The 15,855-nt window shown below is 37.2% G+C and overlaps 1 protein-coding gene across 1 annotated transcript in view; it reads right to left on the reverse strand.

The window, feature by feature from the left end:
* The window catches only part of FLT1 (fms related receptor tyrosine kinase 1), an 87,013-nt gene that overhangs the window by 31,428 nt on the left and 39,730 nt on the right, over positions 1 to 15,855 (reverse strand). Inside the window, exons 3-7 of the mRNA XM_082247824.1 lie at positions 14,429 to 14,649; positions 8,263 to 8,387; positions 2,087 to 2,252; positions 1,864 to 2,000; positions 317 to 491 (exon numbers count right to left, since the gene is read on the reverse strand). Of these exons, the coding sequence (XP_082103950.1) occupies positions 317 to 491; positions 1,864 to 2,000; positions 2,087 to 2,252; positions 8,263 to 8,387; positions 14,429 to 14,649 (824 nt within the window). The remainder of the gene's footprint in view (positions 1 to 316; positions 492 to 1,863; positions 2,001 to 2,086; positions 2,253 to 8,262; positions 8,388 to 14,428; positions 14,650 to 15,855) is intronic.

Raw genomic sequence — 15,855 nt, forward strand, 5'->3', positions numbered from 1 at the left:
CTGCATTCAATTGGCATGTCAGGAGACTGTGACCAGCTCTCAATGGACCCAATTCACACAGCTCCGGCCTCCAGGACAGCTGCGGAGTGGTTTACAGGAAATTTGTGTGCGTCTTCTGGTCTGTTTCAGGTCTGAATTCAGCCAAAAATGCGGACCGAATTCAGATCTAAAACGGTGAACGGGACACACTGGACCTCCTACTGCGAGCTGCTCCACAATCCAGTGGGAACCCAGCCTTATACATATATAAAACCTTGTCGAAACTGTTGCAGATGTTATGAAATGGTCATGTGCTGGAGAATGTTATATGACATACCATAAACACGAACTGTAGTGTTAATAGATTTGGTTGATGGTCCATTCCTTGCAGCACAGATGTATGTACCCTGGTCAACTGTTTCTACATTCGGAATAACCATCATGCTGTGACTTATGGCTTGGGAATCGGACAAGAATATCCGCCTCACAAAAGAAGCAAGTTTTCCATATTTCTGCAATTAAAGTATAGATATATAGACATTACAATGATGCAAATATCGACATCTGACATTTCCTATTCTGTGTATAGCAACTATTGCAGGCTTTGACTGGTTGTCAACTGGGAACAATTGGGATCTGATTGCTAGTTAGGTAAACACCTCTAACACCTTTCTTAATGTTTTGGTAGAATTCATGCTGTTAGTTTTTTTTTTAGAAAGATCAAAGGCACTGTGCAGGATGCAGTAACCCACAACAACCAATTCGATTTTAGATTATAGCTGTGAACGATGATATCTGACTACTCGCCATGTATTTTTTTACACTTTTGTCATATACCATTGCATTGCCATATATAGCATGCTTATTCAGTAAGTCAAGTTATATGAGCCAGTAACCCATAAACACCAATTCAAATGATTCTTTAAGTGATCTGACTTTAGTAAGCTCAAATCTGATTAATTGCATTTTGCACAAGAACTTTGTTGCTTAATGCCTTACACAACACACAACACACATTAACACATGAAACATGTGCACGTGCACCACAACAGAGTAAAGGGGTCCAAATTGTGTTTAAAGCTAAAACTTTTAAACTTTTGGAAAGAGTATAAAAGATTTAGTACCCCTTTAACTTTTCTTTTGCCCTCGGTGTCTTGTATGTACATTACCAATGTACATACAGTACATTTGCGTAGTTTAATGTTAGTTATTTTGTGGAATAGGATTTACTGTTTTATAGATATTTTAAAGCTAACAGCAGACACGTCTTCATGAGCACATATCACTAAAAATATGACTTTACTTTTTAAAGGAGAGGTAAACCTTGCAGTAAACAGTGGATGGATTAGGTCACTGTTGAGATATTGAATTAACTAAACAAGCTCTATGCACTGCTATGGATGACGTATTGTCTGCCAATTCTAGTTATACAGAGAGAGAAGGCTCAGTAGAAAATAGTTTTTAACAAGAGGCCTGATTTACTGAGTATCCCCTCCCCCCACAAAAATAAAATACAATTTACACTGCCAATGGAGTTTATTAAGCTATGCAAATTTAAAAAAACACCACTAAAAACTGAGCACCAGTGGAATGAATTATCTGCAGGTTCTAAGGCTAGCTATAGACATGAAACAGTGTGCAAATGGTCTCCTTCAATATCTTTGCCCCCTGAGTACCATCTAAACCTAGGTAGTTGGCTATTAATGTTTGCCATTTGCCTAGGGTAGGCAGGGCCAGCACAAGACAGGGAAATAAGTAGTACAAATCTGGCCTGGCTGAGTTGACCTTTAAAGTTTCAATTATCTGTTTGGTAGGGGAACTTATGTCCTAGCTTTAGTGGTCCATTATAACTACAGAGTGGATAGGTAACAAGTAGAACCTTACCGAAGCAGGATATGTCCATCGAATTTCAGCTCTAGAATTTAGGTCAGTAGATGCATTGCAGTTAATAGACAAAGACTCGCCACGAAGCACTTTGATGGAACTTGGTACGTTAAGTTGAACATTGTGAATTGCACTGGCTGCAAACAATCAATAACATGTTACTGGTATAAGTGCAGAGAAAATCAGGTTACAATGCAACAGTAAAATGGTATTAGTTACTCACATTGTTTGATTGCAAAATAGTTCCTTGTGTGGATGCCTCCATTTACTTGCGCCTCACAACTAAAGGGGCCAAAAATCTTGTAGTTTGGTTTTCGGATGATGAAGCCTCTTTTACTATCCCAGACAACAGACCTTGCACCAGGTTTATATTGTACATTCCCAAAGGTCTATAAATGAACAATAAGATTCTTGTAAATATTTTTTTTCTATTCATCTCGTTAACAATGTGTGTTACTAAAATTGGTCTGCCTGGCTGAAAAGGACCTCTACGATTACTTTAAAAATGGCTAAAACACAGATCAATTGTATTGTGTAAGGGCATGGTTTAAAAAATACAAACAACTTGTTGTGGTAGCTGGTAAAACAGAATAAACAATTTACAGTTTAAAAATACCCACAAACCCAACACAACTCCCATCTTGTAATAAAATAGCATCAAATAGAGTATATGGTAAATGTCATCCTCATTCTCTAAACCCCTTACAAAACAAAGTTTAACGTGTCTTGCCCGTGTTATGAATGGGCCACCCGGGCACCTGCTGTGATTCTCCCTATAAGATAGGAAGTCGTGAAGAGTGACGTGCTTTTATTCTTAGTCTAGAACAGTTTCCCATGCAGCTTGATGGTCCAGCAGACAGACAGTCCACTCTAAAGATATTCCTTAGACTTCAGAAAACTCTGAAAGGCCTAGACTTCCTATACCTATAAATATACATGTCATTTAGTGGAAACTAAAACTGGCCTGTGTCTAATCTTTACAGTCATTAGTTTTTCTACGTAATAATTTCTTGTTTGTCACCAAAGCAATAACAAGTCCTATTTTTAGATTTTTTATGTAGTTATAAATAGAATGCTCTTTTAGAGCAAGAAATGCAATGGGTTTTTAAGTATTTGACAGGGGACAGTTGTGTCATATGGACCCCATGCTAATTAATAATTGATTGTCTTTAGACGTTTAGCACTTTGATGGCAGTTGTGAGTATAATGTGGTTTAAAGGAATTCTAAAACAATGTATTTTAGAAACACAGCTCAACTCTTAAGGGCATATTTATAAAGTAATGCATGTAGATCTCACCAAACATTCACTGGTGGTAAATCAAGCAATATTATTAAAAACATATGCATATTCGTTTGCGCTGAATGTTCGGTGAATGACAGATTAACTGCTTTATAAATATGACAGTTCATATGTTTACTAAAGCTGATCTGCAGGCACAAATAGGTGGAAATTCTGTCTACAAGTCTCAATCAGATTTATTGTCTCTTTACATTCATGATTGTTAGATTTAGAAAAAAGAGAAAAATGTATTTTACATTTAATTGATCTGAAATTAATCTCAGATGCATCTGACATACATTCACACTCATTAGTGTAAACAGTTATAATCACTAGGTCATATATAGTGTCACGCCCCTGATGACGTCAAGTGTATGATGAAACCGGTCGGGTGAGTCAGACGTGACGCTACCACGCCCCCAACAGCCGGCTTCCACGATCTGCCATGCTTCAGGAGATGTTTGCTCTCTTCTAAACGTTGGCCCATTGCTTTTTTACGCCTGTGATACTCATCTGAAATGTGAGTTTGATATTTTTTAATTAAATAAACAGATTGTATTTTATGGAATAACGCTATGTCCCTGTCATCAATTTCTTTATACATGTTATATGGATACCTGATCTGAATTGTCTGGTGAGGCGACACCCTGTGGCCGTTCCTAGCATTACCATCTAAAAAGCTTATATAGGTCTACTCATTAATTTGGGTGACCCCTTTCATCTGGTAAACTGCCAATCTATTTACATTCTGTGGTGACCTGCACACTGGTGTCTTTCATCTTCAACATTTCTGTGGATGTGATATGACAACTACACTACTCACTGGGACTTGTGGCTCCTTGAATCTTTCATCCAATATATTTCACAATATTATTGAGGATTTTGTTTGGACACAGTTCTGTTTTTTTCCCATTCTTCATTGCATGAACTTTTTTGTTATACACATATTGGACACTATATATGACCTAATGAATTTCTCACTATATATTCACATATATTTTGATTGTTGCAATTGGTTTTATTAACTTATAATGTTCTTTTTGCACCAATTTCACCGTTTGTGATATCTTATTCACATTTAAATGCTTACTTGTTTAGCGCAGCACATATTACTATTAGATACCATATGGGAGTTTTTCTATGATTCCTATGTGCTGCTGCTTGTCTTTGATTTATAAGCAGAACATCATTTACTAGCGTGGAATTTTTACATACTTACCAGTTTTAATCACTGACTATTAATAATATAATATAATAAATAACGACTACGCAAATTATATTATACAAAGGTGTATGGGGGAGCTTGTGACCATAGAGAGGATGGTATTGACACAGCCCCAAATGATCCACAATTGCTCAAAAGTGATATGGTCCAGAAATATTTAGACAGAATAAAGGTGGATAAAGCACCTGGACCAGATGGCATCCACCCACGCATTCTAAACAAAATTGAGCTCTGTCATTTCAAAGCCTTTGTTTCTAATTTTCAGGGACTTGTTAAGGACTGAAATAGTACCACTGGATTGGCGTAGGGCCAATGTGGTGCCTATATTTAAAAAGGGATCAAAGTCTTTGCCAAGTAATTATAGAACTCTTAGTTTAACTTCTGTAGTTGGGAAGATACTGGAGAGTTAAATAAAAGACCACATGGATGAGCTCTTTCTGGAAAAAAATATTTTAAGCAACAGACAGCATAGATTCATGAAAGACAGAAGTTGTCAAACAAACCTGATTTCTTTTTATGTGGAGGTAAGTAAAACCTTGGACAGAGGGGTGGCTGTGGACGTAGTATAATTGAATTTTGCACAAAAGATCCGACAATTATATTTTGCACATTTGCACTTATATTGCAATTTTGCACATTTTACGTTTATATACATTTGCTCACTTTTATGTTTATATATAATACATTTTAAGCAAGCGCTGTAGATAGCCCCTATCAGGTCTATTTTTTCTTTCACTAATATTTTATAGGTAAAGTTAATCCAGGGAATATCCGATTGCCTCTTGGGGATCAGGAAGACATTTTTTCCCCTGCTGTAGCAAATTGGTTCATGCTTTGCTGGGGTTTTTAGCTTTCCTCTGGATCAACTGTGGGTATAGGATTGTGTATATGGGATTGTATGGTTGTATTTTCTTTACTGTTTTTTATTTTTTATTGGTTGAGCAGATGTCTTTTTTTCACCTTGACTAAGTATCTAAACCACTAATAATGATAATCAGCACAAAAGATAGAAACCCCTTTTTGTTACTCACATTTTTTTTTAAGATTCCAAATATATATACACTAATGTGTTTCACCAATACTTAGTCCTAATGATATTATTAAAATAAAAATTCAAAATGAAGCATTCTGTATCATTTGTGTGAAGAACATTCACCTTCTGTTTCTATGGCATTTTTGGAACATGATATCACCATGAAAAAGACCAAGTATGGTTGAAATCTCATCAGAGGGATTTCATTGTTAAAAGGTATCAGTCAGGAGAAGGGTACAAAAGATTTTCTAAGGCATTAAATATACCATGAAACACAGTGAAGACAGTCACCATCAAGTGGAGAAAATATGGCACAACAGTGACATTACCAAGAACTGGACGTCCCTTTAAAGTTGATGAAAAGGACGAGAGGAAAACTGGTCAGGGAGGCTGCCAAGAGGCCTACAGTAACATTAAAAGAGCTGCAGTAATATCTGGCAAGTACTGGCTGTATGGTACATGTGACAACAATCTCCCGTATTCTTCATATGTCTGGGCTATGAGGTAGAGTGGCTACATGGAAGCCTTTTCTTAAGAAGAAAAACATTCAGGCCCAGCTAAATTTTGCAAAAACACATCTTAAGTCTCCCAAAAGCATGTGGAAAAATGTGTTATGGTCTGATGAAACCAAGGTTGAACTTTTTGGCCCTAATTCCAAAAGACATGTTTGGCGCAAAAACTAGCACTGCACATCCCCAAAAGAACACCATACCCACAGTAAAACATGGTGGTAGCAGCATCTTGCTTTGGGACTGATTTTCTTTAGCTGAAATGGTGGCCTTAGTCAAGGTAAAGGGAATTAAGAACAATTCCAATTACCAGTGAATATTGGCACAAAAGTAAAAAAAAAGTGCGCAAATCAGTAAGTAGAAGCAGCACTAGAGAAATATAAATGAAGTGAAAGTGGATAATAATGCGCTTCAATAGTAAACCAACAATATTAATGTATAAAACAATCTTGTAGAAGCAAAAATAGTGCACAAAATTGGAGGACTTCAGAATCATGTGTAAACAAAATACAGTTCATCAATTAAAGTCCATAATCAAACATGTGCAAGTAATATGTTCAGTGGTGAGTCCACATTTAAATGGTGACTGTGTTCAAATTCCAATGTAGTGAATGGCCTCTTACCATGTGTTAGACACAGCTCCATGCTCCAGTCCCAGTAGCTGACCCCTTGTGTGGAAATGCGTCAGAAGGAGCTGGTCGCGCTGTCATTTTGTCACGTTACCATTCTGCAGGCGGCCGTGACGCTCTTCAGCTTGTTGCATCTTTTTAACTTGGATTGCTGTAAGTGTATTTGCCTTTATTAAATTTGGTTTTAAAGGATAATGCACTATTAATCCCTTTCTTTCTTTTGGGAATGCATCTTTGGGCCATTTCATCTTGAGCCGCACCAAGTGTTTTTTTCTGGATGCTGTGGGTGGATGTGATCTGGAGGATCCTCAAGGAGAGTGCTCCACCTCTTCAGTCCTGCTAACACGGGATCATCTACCTACTTTGCTTGAAGTTTTTACCTCCATCATCTCTGGTAAGAGTCCATCTTTATCACTGGGCGTTATTTGATTATTACATTGTCAAGTTTATTTGGAGGCTCTGTTTTGTCTAACACATGGTAAGAGGCCATTCACCACGATGGAATTTGAACACAGTCACACTTTAAATGTGGACTCACCACTAAACATATTATTTGCACATGTTTGATTATAGACTTTAATTGATGAACTGTATTTTGTTTACACATGATTCTGCAGTCCTCCAATTTTGTGCACTATTTTTGCACCTACAAGATTTGATTGTTTTATACATTAATATTGTCGGTTTACTATTGAAGCGCAATATTGGCACAAAGCCTTCAGGCTTCTGCTAGAAAGCTTAACATGAAGAGGAAATTCATCTTTCAGCATGATAACAACCCAAATCATACATCCAAATCAACAAAGCAATGGCTTCAACAGAAGAAGATTAACATTTTGGGATGGCTCAGACGGCCCAGACCTGAATCCGATTCAAAATCTGTGGGGTGATCTGAAGAGGGCTGTGCACAGGAGATGCCCTTGCAGTCTGATAGATTTGGAGTGTTTTTGCAAAGAAGAGTGGGCAAATCTTGCCAAGTCAAGATGTGCCATGCTGATAGACTCACACCCAAAAAGACTGAGTGCTGTAATAAAATCAAAATGTGCTACAACAAAGTATTAGTTTACGGGTGTGCACACTTATATTTTAATTCCTTTTTTTTATTCAAAGGGTCAGGTAAAATACAAACATATATATATATATATATATATATACTTACATTTTCCACACACACTTTTTTTAGGTTAAATAAATATATACTAAAATATTATGCACTCAAGATGTCAGTTTGACTTGCAGAAAAAAATAACAAAAAATTCTTATCCACTAATACATAAGTATACGAATCCTAAGGCTCTTTTTCTTAATATTTTGGGGGACATTTGAGTAATTTATTTTTGAAAAAATATAACTTATCTTTAACAAATGTAAAATCAGTTTTTTTTTCACCGAGTTTCCCCCTATACAGGGAATAAACAATAGAGTCCCCATACCTAAGCTACTGAAGTGTGAAGAGCCGTTCCTGTCAAACATTCAATCAGGGGAAAAAGAAGCCTGATTTATTTTTTAATTTGCCTGCACCTAATTAGATGTTGGAAGCGGACAAAGGCTCACTTTATTTCACTTCAGCTCACTTCACACTTTAGTAAATCAGACCTCTTGCATCTGAGGGAACCAAAAAATTAAATTTCAGCACCTTGAACAGTGAACAGTGCACTATTTCTATTTCTAAAGACCATGATAACAAGTAAAAGATTTCAGAAGTATGTATTCATTCTAGTACCTGTTTTAATGTGACTGTGATGTTGGGGGATGTAACTCGACAAGGGATAACAAACTTCTCTCCATCGTTTATGGTAATTATTTGTAATGGTTGAATTTGCATATCTACAAAAGCACTGCTTGGTTCTGCAAAAAAAAAAAAAAAAAATAGGAAAATATTCAGAATATAAAAAAAAAACATACAAACATTAAAAAAGACAACACTCAGTAAAAATAATTAAAAAAAAATTGAGGGACAGCTTAATTCTTAGGATGCCAACAAGCACTCATACATAGATTCACCTCCGGCCTATTGTTACAACTTGTATTATTGTTTTTTTTAAATATCTAAAAATCTAAATCAAACAATATAATAACTCTGTTTTGTTGTACAAAAATAGTTTAGTAAGAATATGTCAATTGAGGATGTGCATTGCAACAAGAAAAGAGGTGGGAAATTGAGGAACTGGCCTTGAGTTGGGATGACTTCACCCACTGTTGAAATGATACAGTAACATGCTAAAGTCAACGAGTTCATTCCTCTGCATGTCCTAAGAGAATGAAAGAATGTAACTACTCTCTGATTGGAGAATACAAGAGCGTGAGGCACACACACCCACACAAAATAAGAGCTGATTGGTGGAGGATATCAGCATATCTTATTCCTAGAACAAAGAAGGGAAATTGTCCTGTAATAAGAAAGAGGAAACTCCAACATAAGCTATTCTATTTTTGTGACAAGTTTGATTTTTTTGTTTTTATCAATTACAAAATCCAATCTGTTTCTTTAAGAACATATTTCTAATGAAAGCATTGCTAAAGCTAATTACAATATCTTTACTGTAAGTCTGCCATGAGAAAAATGTGTAGGTTGTCATTGCGGACCTGCTTCTGAAAAGGCTAGTTGAGTGGCCATTATGCTGACCCACTGACTTTAGTACTTTGAGTCAGTGACCTGGAACAAGTATTCTACATACCCTCATTTCTTAAGTCGGGTACACACTATTCGTCTTTTTTAATTGTTCAACCTGACAGCTCCGGTCGCATCGGCTGTACTAACCATGCAAGGTTGGCTCAGCGATCTCCCCCACTAAGCTGTTGTGTTCTGACAGGGGGAATGCCCCCCACCAGAACACTCCGATCAGCACTCTCTGCCATTGGCTGAGAGGGCTGATCAGGAATCGGTCGGATGCTGGTTTTCCATGGCCAAACAGCTAGCTTCTGTCGGACAGTCCGACATACATAAGGGCCGATCGTCGGCCGTCTTTTTTTGAACCGACCGGTGTCTCCCGACATTCGGCCTTTGTGTACCCTGCTTTACAGAATGCCAGCTTCACCTCTGTTACCATAGCTAACAGGATGCTGCACAGCTGGAGCACAGAAGAACCTGAGATCTATCTTTTTATTATAATGCGGACTGGGCATTTTTTTTCTTTTTAATAACTTAGGCCTGATTTACATATATGTATTGCAGGAACACACACATTATGACAAGGCATGTTGATTGCATTGCAGTGACATTGATTTTGAATACTCAACACACTAAGACAAAGCACATGCATTGAAACAGATGAGAATGCACCATAGTACGTTGCGGCAAAATTTTTGATGTTCAATTTTATGGACGTTTTGGGGTATCAGAAACCCAATGAGTTCAATCAGCTGCCTTAATGCAACATATGCTAACAAGTGATAGAACGCACATTAAAACACCACACAAATATAAATAGGTATTTTAATAATTGATGCACTTCAGAGCCTGCCTCAATTGTCCATCCAGTAGTGTCAATGGACAGATGGTGAGCACATGCTCTAGGGCCCTTTCTCCCTTTATTTTTATAGAAAGGTGGAATATTAAGGTATAAGTCATAAAAAAATATTCCAACATGTTGGAATGTCATAACAATTGCTACCAATTTGCTAAACCTTGAATTAGACCTGTAGGTGGTCCATGTATAACCCACTTTCAGCTAACAAATATGGTAGTTCAAAAAGTCAAGATAGGTGCTTGAGTATTCGACAGCCTGCTATTCCAGTGATTGAAGAGTAATGGGTCACTTTATAAGTATCACAGACCTGACAGGTTCACAGTTAATGGCTTAATTTCCTGGCCCTGAATTTATTCTTTAAAGGAAAATCCAGCTCAGAAATGAAAGGAAATATGTATTATGAAACTCGACCATGGCAACCTTTTCATAATACTCTAATTCATCCTATTTTTGGGAAGTTGAAGGACTTGCATAATGTAACAGGGAAACAGGGCTGTTGTTTTCCAGGACTGGTGGATGTGTGAAGAGGTCATTAGTTCTCTACTTTTAATCATTTGTAGAGCTGATTACTGCCACTCCCCAAGGGACATATTCATTCATGTCAAGGGATTAACATAACAATTCCAAACTTTGCTAGTGCTGTACAGCAATTTCCTGTATTCTATCACAGATAACACTACAAGGTGCTCAACAAGCTGCCCCGCAGACATCATGTCACCATTCGCTGTAGTCAGTTCTTTTATGGATCTTAAACACTTAACTCTATGCTTTTCTCAATGTTTACATCTTTTTGGGTAAATTCTTTGAAGTCTAATTGAACTTTCAGTTTAAATAAGTTTAATAAATTCCATATGCATCAAAAGAAAATGTATGCAAAGTTTTACAGCTTGTTTTCCTTAGAAAGTTGCCACAGCCTGAGTATAAAGCCTGTCCCCTGCTAGCATTCTGCAGAGTGGGACCCATGCTCCCTGTGTGAAAGCAGTGGTCTCTTTGCAGAAGTCTAACATGCTTCCTGCTGAATTAGAACCACATTTCTTCAATCAATGCAGCTGATTTCAAATCTATAGGTCTTACTCGGCATGTAGTATGTTAGACACCTGCAAAGAGGACACTACTTTCACAAAGAGAGCAAAAGCCCTTTTCTACAGCTGCTTGTATGGACCAGGCTTGTCCTGCCAGGCTGTGGCTGCTTTAGAAAGAAAAATAATTGTATGATATTTCACACCTTTTTTATGGGCTTGGAATGCATTTAGCTGATTTAAACATAATGTTTAATGGGGCTTTACAGGGAAGTATAGTTTATGTAATGTATTTAAGAAATGGGACTACTGTAAATACCTATGTATGCCTTAAGATCAGTCTCTTATAATTCTCTATACAGTAGCACTCTACTTGGTGGCCTGGATGGGGTAAAGCACTGGGAGCCGGATGTGCTACATGCACATGTGCTCACAAAGAACATGCTGACAGGAGGATAGAGCAGAAGAATGACTCATTGTTATTCTGCTGCTCCTTCACTGACCAATCACACTCTGGGGGTGAAGAGGTGACCTAGTTTTCTGCTTAAAGTAGCAGTAAACTCATACATATAACCAGTGAAGTGACTGACCTCAGGTGATATGCAAAGATGAAACAAATCTTCCTACAAAAGTAGTACCTGTTTATCTGCAGCCCTCTCTTCTCTATAGCCTCCTAAACCACACATGTTACACATAATTTTATAGCTCCAGATGACAGGGAGAAGGGACCTGATTTCACACAGCAGAGAACAGGAAGCCGAGTGTGATCTGAAACCTGAGTGGAAGGGAATAGATACACCTTCTCTAAACATTCGCATAGAAAAACATGCATCACTGAAACTGTCAGTCGTCTGCTGTGTGCTAGAGGGGGATGGGGCCATCTCTTGGGATTGTCTGGTGCCAGCAGAGACTGTCAGAAGTGACTCATGCAGATAGCAGAGGGAGGAGACAGCAGACAGAAGTACACACTATAGAATGATTTGTTTTATTAATTTTTTATTTCAGAGGATTAGAACAAATTTAACAGCAGTAGAACAAAAATCAGGTCATCAACCTAACCTAACCTAACCTGTTTTGTTGTTCAGGACTGGATGGTCCGAAATACAGAACCTTAGGTAGGTAAAACTGCTTTCATATAGGTCATCTATCTGTTTATATAGTGGTTTGCCTGCAGTCTGGATTTATGATATGGTTATTCATTTTACAAGCTTTTTCTTCCATAAATGTGTTTTTTGTGCTTAGATTAAAGGTGTATAGATTTAGCACTAGATGTGGGGTAGATGAACAAATGATTGGTGATCGGTTTATCTCACTGCTGTTAAGAAATTATATTAGGCACACAGGGAGTGCATTATTTTCAATGGGTTGGCCAAATTATAGGGATGCATTGGGATGCATTGTTTGAAGAACCAGCTGCAAAGTAGAAGACAAATATGTATGTAACCAGAAAACGTGGCTGTTTCCTATTTTCATGTAATACAAATTATACAAGGAAACATGATAATAAAACAACAATAACACATTGATAAAATTATTTACATCATGCTGATCTCTGTAAATACTTTTGACTAAATAAAGCTGCTAAACACACAATACATTCAGTTTAATGGTTCTCTCCACAGGAAAGTACCTGAACAAAAATACTATTCCTTCTGCCCCTAATCTGTAATTGTATGAGCTTTGCCCCAGCTCTCCAATGAATACACTGACATTAGCTATTGGTTATCGTTACCTAAATTAAACAATGACTTTAGTCAAGAAAAAATCTAAGCGTGATCACAAAAAATATAACAGGTATATTTTATTGTAATAGAGATGATCAAAGTAGTTCCAAGGTTATCTGTGTCATGAAGAAAGCATATATCACGCTAAACAACATTTCGTGTAATTAACAAGTTTATAATTTCCTTTCCACACAAACACAGCCAAAAGACCTTGGGCTACATCATTAATGCAGGAACCATTGGCGCCGTCCAGCACAAAGTGAAGGAGAATCTGCATCCTTCCACTAAAACAGCCAAATTGTCAAAAGCCAATGTTTTTTTTCCAGGAAAGTATTTTCATCCACTTTTACCTCCAGCCCATCACATTTTGGGCATGGAATTACAAGACATAAGCCATTGGGATATCATTTGACACACTTATCCTCCCCAGCTCGCAGCTTCCTGATCCAAAGACACTATCGGTGGGGATGTCTGGCCCTCAGGAAGTTTGGAGTTCCAGAGGATGAAACAGGGAGGACAAAAGTTCAGCCAAGGACTGTAATCGAGCCACCAGTAGGCAAACAAGGAAACAATAGCTAAGGATTGAAGGGAACGTGCCTTGGAGTCCCCTGTAAGGACTATTTTTTTTTAGCAAAGGTCTCGCTTTACTGAAATGAGATGAGGTCCTGAAGTAAGGTGACCAATACACATTGACCCAAGCTCACAATAATCTTTACCCCTATGCCTGAGCAGCTGTAAAAATGTTCCTATCTCCATAGATAATACGCAAAATCTTAATAAAGATACTAGTGTTATATCTTCCCACAAAAATAAATACTTACATAATTTGTAATAACATGCAATGTTGAAATATAGTTAACACTCATAAATACATCAGTCTTATACGTGAAACCAACTCCCACACCTCAAACAGTGTGTATATTAACCCATAACATAAAATCTTCCATATAACATATAACCCATAAGTCACTGTGAATAATAGGTAAAAGTCTTTAAGCCACTGTGAATCAAACATTTATTCTTTCTAATGAATTCTATCCCCATGCTCAGTGCTTGAACAGCAAAAAGGATTAGCAGATATACTGTATATGGCTTCTTATTTCTAAACAGATCATAAATCGCCTGAAAATTAAAATTGGGACTCATCCAACGCCACTCCCTTATTCTGTTTCACCTACTTGGCTCAGTTTTTTAACTTGCTCCTCTGCTCATCACATTCATTTAGAAACAAACAGCCTCCATAGCTCAATTTTGTCAGGAAATAAAGCTTTTATTAATTGCCAATAGCTTACTCACATTAAAACACTTGCACGTGCCCTTTAATTGTTCCTGCATCTGAAAGACCTGATACTTCTTGATGCCCCTAATGTCTGACCTCACATCTGCCTTAACGCGTTTTGTCAAAAGGGCTTCTTCATATTTGCTATCTCCTGAGTAAGTTCTTGTGCGTTGAGGCGGATGTGACATCAGACGCTAAGTATCAGTTCTTTCAGATGCAAAAACGATTACCTAGCAAATGAGCATATACGTATTTACTATTCCCATATCTATCTAAAACAAATTAAATAAGTTTTGGCTTGAGTTTGACATTAAGTGTTCTCCTGAAATTATTTACTGCTATTGATAACATCTGGCATTTGCATTTACATCACATAACATAGTAAATTCAGCTTTACCTGTAACGTATATGTAGATGGCAGAGGTTTTCTTGGATAAGGTGAGATGCTTGTATTGGCATCTATAGAATCCAGTGTCACTGATCTGTGCTTTGTGCACAGTTAAATTCATTTGGCACAGGGCATTAACGCCTCCATGACACACGTTCCCAATCATATGGAACCTGTTACTTTCTTTTCTTGAGGCTGCTGGGAATTTCCAGGAAAGCATTTGGTCACCACTGTGAAAAGCAGACAAAAGATAATGATGTCACTGGGGTCTCTCTGAACTTTACATTTATTATCCAATGGTAAACTAAGAGCAATAGAAGCAGGACAAGCAAAGTTTTTGAACAAGCAAAAAAGGAGAATAAAAAGATGTATTCAGTAACTCTAGGCAATCTAAAGCAACTAATAAGTATATACTTTTCAATGACCAGACAAATTTGATACCTATTGGTTTATAGGGATTACTTTGTACATAGTCATTTTTTTTTAACAGATGGCAGAATGGATATGCAACCTACTAAAATTAGCAACATAGCTTAGGCTCTTTAGGCATCAAACATTAACAGAGAACCATTTTTATTTTGTCTTTAGTGGTAGTGTTTTTTTTTTTTTATCCTTTACAGACCACAATTCAGATATGATCCTGTTAATCTGTCAATAATTTGGGTTCAGATATTTAGGATGTCTGGTCTCCCTTTGCATTTTGTGGTTCCATCTGCTAGCACACAGTGTTAACATAGTGGACGTCACAAGAAACCACAGTGCACAGCCGGGGAACAGGCAACTGACATGCTTGGAACTGTCAGATGCTGATGCTGAAGATCCCTAAGCCAAATTATAGCTCTTAAAGTGAGTAAAGATGGCACGGGAGGTGAAACAGGTAACTATTAAGTCCTTTCTTTTCAGGTAGCTTATTTTATGTATTTTAATACGATTACAGAGTTTCTTTAAATAGCAATAATCTTTATTGAGATAATTAAAAAACCTTTTTAATGCAGATCTGTCTGTGATTTTCAGCCAGCGGCTGCAAAATTGTAAATATATTACATTTGTCCTTATATGGGGGCATCTGATCAGTTTTCTTACTATCTATACATACATATTGTATCACAATCTACAATATACGTGAGGCCTATTGGTTCTGTGCTTTATAATCCTGTTATGGTCAGAGATTCCCCTTAAGCTCTAGCCAAAACATTTTTGCTGTGCAAAGAATAGGGAAATGGTTACAAATATTGATAGGTTTTGTTACTGTTTCTTTAGCCATTGAAGAGATTTTCCTTTCTGTGTGGTCACTGGGACAGGAAATTAGTAAGATATTTCAAACAGTAATACATACATTTAGCCAGGCTTTGGGTTTCAAAATGATTGTTTCAATTCAACATATAGTGGAGACACTAAGAGGTACAGAAATCCGCAGCACGTGAGAGTTCCCCCAT

Source organism: Pelophylax lessonae, assembly GCF_965119305.1.
Source record: "Pelophylax lessonae genome assembly, chromosome: 2".
In the NCBI taxonomy this organism is placed as follows: domain Eukaryota; kingdom Metazoa; phylum Chordata; class Amphibia; order Anura; family Ranidae; genus Pelophylax; species Pelophylax lessonae.